The sequence below is a fragment of the Galeopterus variegatus genome, unplaced genomic scaffold, assembly GCF_000696425.1.
Source record: "Galeopterus variegatus unplaced genomic scaffold, G_variegatus-3.0.2 Scaffold44975, whole genome shotgun sequence".
NCBI classification, from domain to species: domain Eukaryota; kingdom Metazoa; phylum Chordata; class Mammalia; order Dermoptera; family Cynocephalidae; genus Galeopterus; species Galeopterus variegatus.
The window spans coordinates 2,546-5,470 of NW_007771086.1; the positions used below are offsets into that span (position 1 = coordinate 2,546).

General features: G+C 40.4%; 1 protein-coding gene across 1 annotated transcript; it reads left to right on the forward strand.

Annotated features, from left to right (window-relative positions):
• Positions 1 to 941: 941 nt before the first annotated feature.
• Positions 942 to 2,851, forward strand: LOC103584130 (attractin-like; the record flags this gene model as incomplete). The annotated part of the gene is made up of 3 exons (XM_008565242.1): positions 942 to 1,161; positions 1,907 to 2,092; positions 2,618 to 2,851. Coding segments are annotated over 3 exons (640 nt in total), but the record flags the coding sequence as incomplete, so codon positions are not given.
• Between the last annotated feature and the right edge of the window lie 74 nt (positions 2,852 to 2,925).

Below are 2,925 nucleotides of genomic sequence, written 5' to 3' on the forward strand. Positions count from 1 at the left end.
ATATGTGGAATCTAAAGAAGTCTAAGTAACTCATAGAAGCAGAGAGTAGAATGGTGGTTTCCAGGGGCCTAGGGGTTGGGGTGGGGAATGGAGAGATGTTGGTTAAAGGGTACAAAGTTTCAGTTAAACAGGATGAATAAGGTCTGGAGATCTAATGTACAGCATGGTGACTCTAGTCAATAATTCTGTATTGTACAAGGGTACTTCAAAAAGTTCATGGAAGATTCATATTATCTTTTAATTTTGTTTTCCACAAACTTTTAGAAGTACCCTTGTATACTTGAAATTTTCTAAGAGTAGATTTTAAATATTCTCCACACACACACACACACACACACATACACACACACAGTGGTAACTGTGATGTGATGGGTATGTTAATTGGCTTGTTTATGGTAATCGTTTCACAGTATATACATGTAAAAACATCATGTACACCTTAAATATATATAGTTTTTGTCAATTATTCCTCGGTAAAGCTGGGGGGGAAATTTCAGTACCAAGCAGTAACCCCCATGGCTAAGGATGGGAATCTTTAATCATCTGAACTGATCAGGACCCCAAAACAGGCTTAGTTAATAATGTGAGGATAGGTATATAGCAAATATTGGTAAGATGATTTTGTGTATGAATGGGCATTTAAACCAAGTTTGGGGGTGGCTGTCTTTTCATAGCTTTTGTCATAGGATGTAGAAATTTTGGAACTCAATTATTGCTTTGCTATTAATCTCTGAAATTTTTGATACATTATCTTTGAGTATATTTTTGTTCTTTGTAACATGGCCATATTGAAGAGATGATCTAATCTGTGATGGCTGAGTCAGGGTATAAGGAGGTTTTTCTGTATCTTTGGAGTATATTTAATTTAATAGTTTTTATCTAAAAGTGTGTTTTGGTCAAGACATTGGTTGTATTCATAGCTGTGTCTATTTTGTCCACAGTCCAAGCTCACCTTAACCCCATGGGTTGGCCTTCGGAAGATTAATGTGTCCTATTGGTGCTGGGAAGATATGTCCCCATTTACAAATAGTTTACTGCAGTGGATGCCATCTGAGCCCAGTGATGCTGGATTCTGTGGAATCTTGTCAGAACCCAGTACTCGGGGTTTGAAGGCTGCAACCTGCATCAACCCACTCAATGGTAGCGTCTGTGAAAGGCCTGGTAAGTACACGGGTGAATGAGGTGCTATGGGAAGTTTATTGAGAGAGAGACCATAGGAGGCTTAGTTAAGTACTGAGTTGTGTGAAACAGTCCTGAAAACAGATGGAGTATTGATTTTGAGCATATGAAGCAGAGTATAACCCCGAATTTTAAAAGTAGCAGGGAATAGTCTGTGGCTTGAGCCATAAGCAAAATAAAAAAAAACTGACACTAATCAAAAAACCTAATATTCTAATTAACAATGAGATTGATTGGTTTGCTGACCACAAAAAGTGTTAACACTTGCTCTTAAAGGCAAATTTCTTGGTGTGTGCAGACAAATACTGTGGAAGAAAACAAAAAAGGAAAATAAAAACAAAGAAAAGATTAGAAAAGCAAGCAAATCACTGCAGGGACATTGTTCAGAAAGAGAGTCAGTAGGGAGAAAGCTGATGAGAGGAGTTCTGTGACACGAGACAGGCCCAGGGCCAGCCTCTGCTGCACACAGTCAAGCCCAAGGCAAACTTTCTCCTCCTGCAGAGGGACTCACAAGCAATAGGTGGCACTGTGGGTTGTTTGGGGAGGCTGGACTCCAATTACATGATGTCCAGTTTTAGGAAGGTACTGTCAGTTGTCTGAGGAATACAGAGGCATAGAAGAGAATTTATAGCATCCTAGGAGTCAGCACCACAACCCACACTTGAAAAGTCTGACGTTAGCTGACATGGTGGGAACTCTAAGTATCTCTCTTGGGTTTAATTCCCAGCGAACCACAGTGCCAAGCAGTGCCGGACGCCGTGTGCCTTGAGGACAGCATGTGGAGAGTGCACCAGTGGCAGCTCCGAGTGCATGTGGTGCAGCAACATGAAGCAGTGTGTGGACTCCAATGCCTATGTGGCCTCTTTCCCTTTCGGCCAGTGTATGGAGTGGTATACAATGAGCAGCTGCCCCCGTAAGTAACAAAGTGAGCTCTAGGCATTCACAGGTGCCCTGTTTGTGGATGACAACTCTTGCCCTGGGGCCGTGCTCTCAGCCTCTGAACATTTTAGGGACAAGACCAGACTTGACCTTCTGCTCAACTCTCTCCTGCCTAATGAGAACCTTCATACAGAATCAAGTACAGTGACACAAATAAATCAATGTAGGATAGTTCACAGAGTACAGAAATAACTTGGCCAGCTTCAGGGTCATATGGTTCAATCCATGTAATGTCTCCATGTCTTAATCTCTTAATTTGTAAAATAAATATTTTCCAATAGATGACCTCTAAAGGCCCCTTCTGCCTCCAGCATTCTAGGATTGAGAGAAAAGGAAAGGAATCCCTAATATATGCTGGGCAAAAATATTGGGCTCTTTAAATTTATTATTTCATTTAAATGATCATGATAGAATAGTAATTTTGACTCACAGAAGTTAAATAGTCTATTAAGAAAAAGGTAATTTAAATACATGAATACAACTTGTTTTTTTTTTTTAGCTGAGAATTGTTCAGGCTACTGTACCTGTAGTCATTGCTTGGAGCAACCAGGCTGTGGCTGGTGTACTGATCCCAGCAATACTGGCAAAGGAAAATGCATAGAGGGCTCCTATAAAGGACCAGTGAAGATGCCTTCACAGGCCTCTACAGGAAATTTCTATCCGCAGCCTCTTCTCAATTCCAGCATGTGTCTGGAGGACAGCAGATACAACTGGTCTTTCATTCAATGTCCAGGTAAGATGTCTTGTCCAAATTCATGTGTTTTGCTACCTATTTACAAGTACAACCTTTTTTTTTTTTTTTTTTTT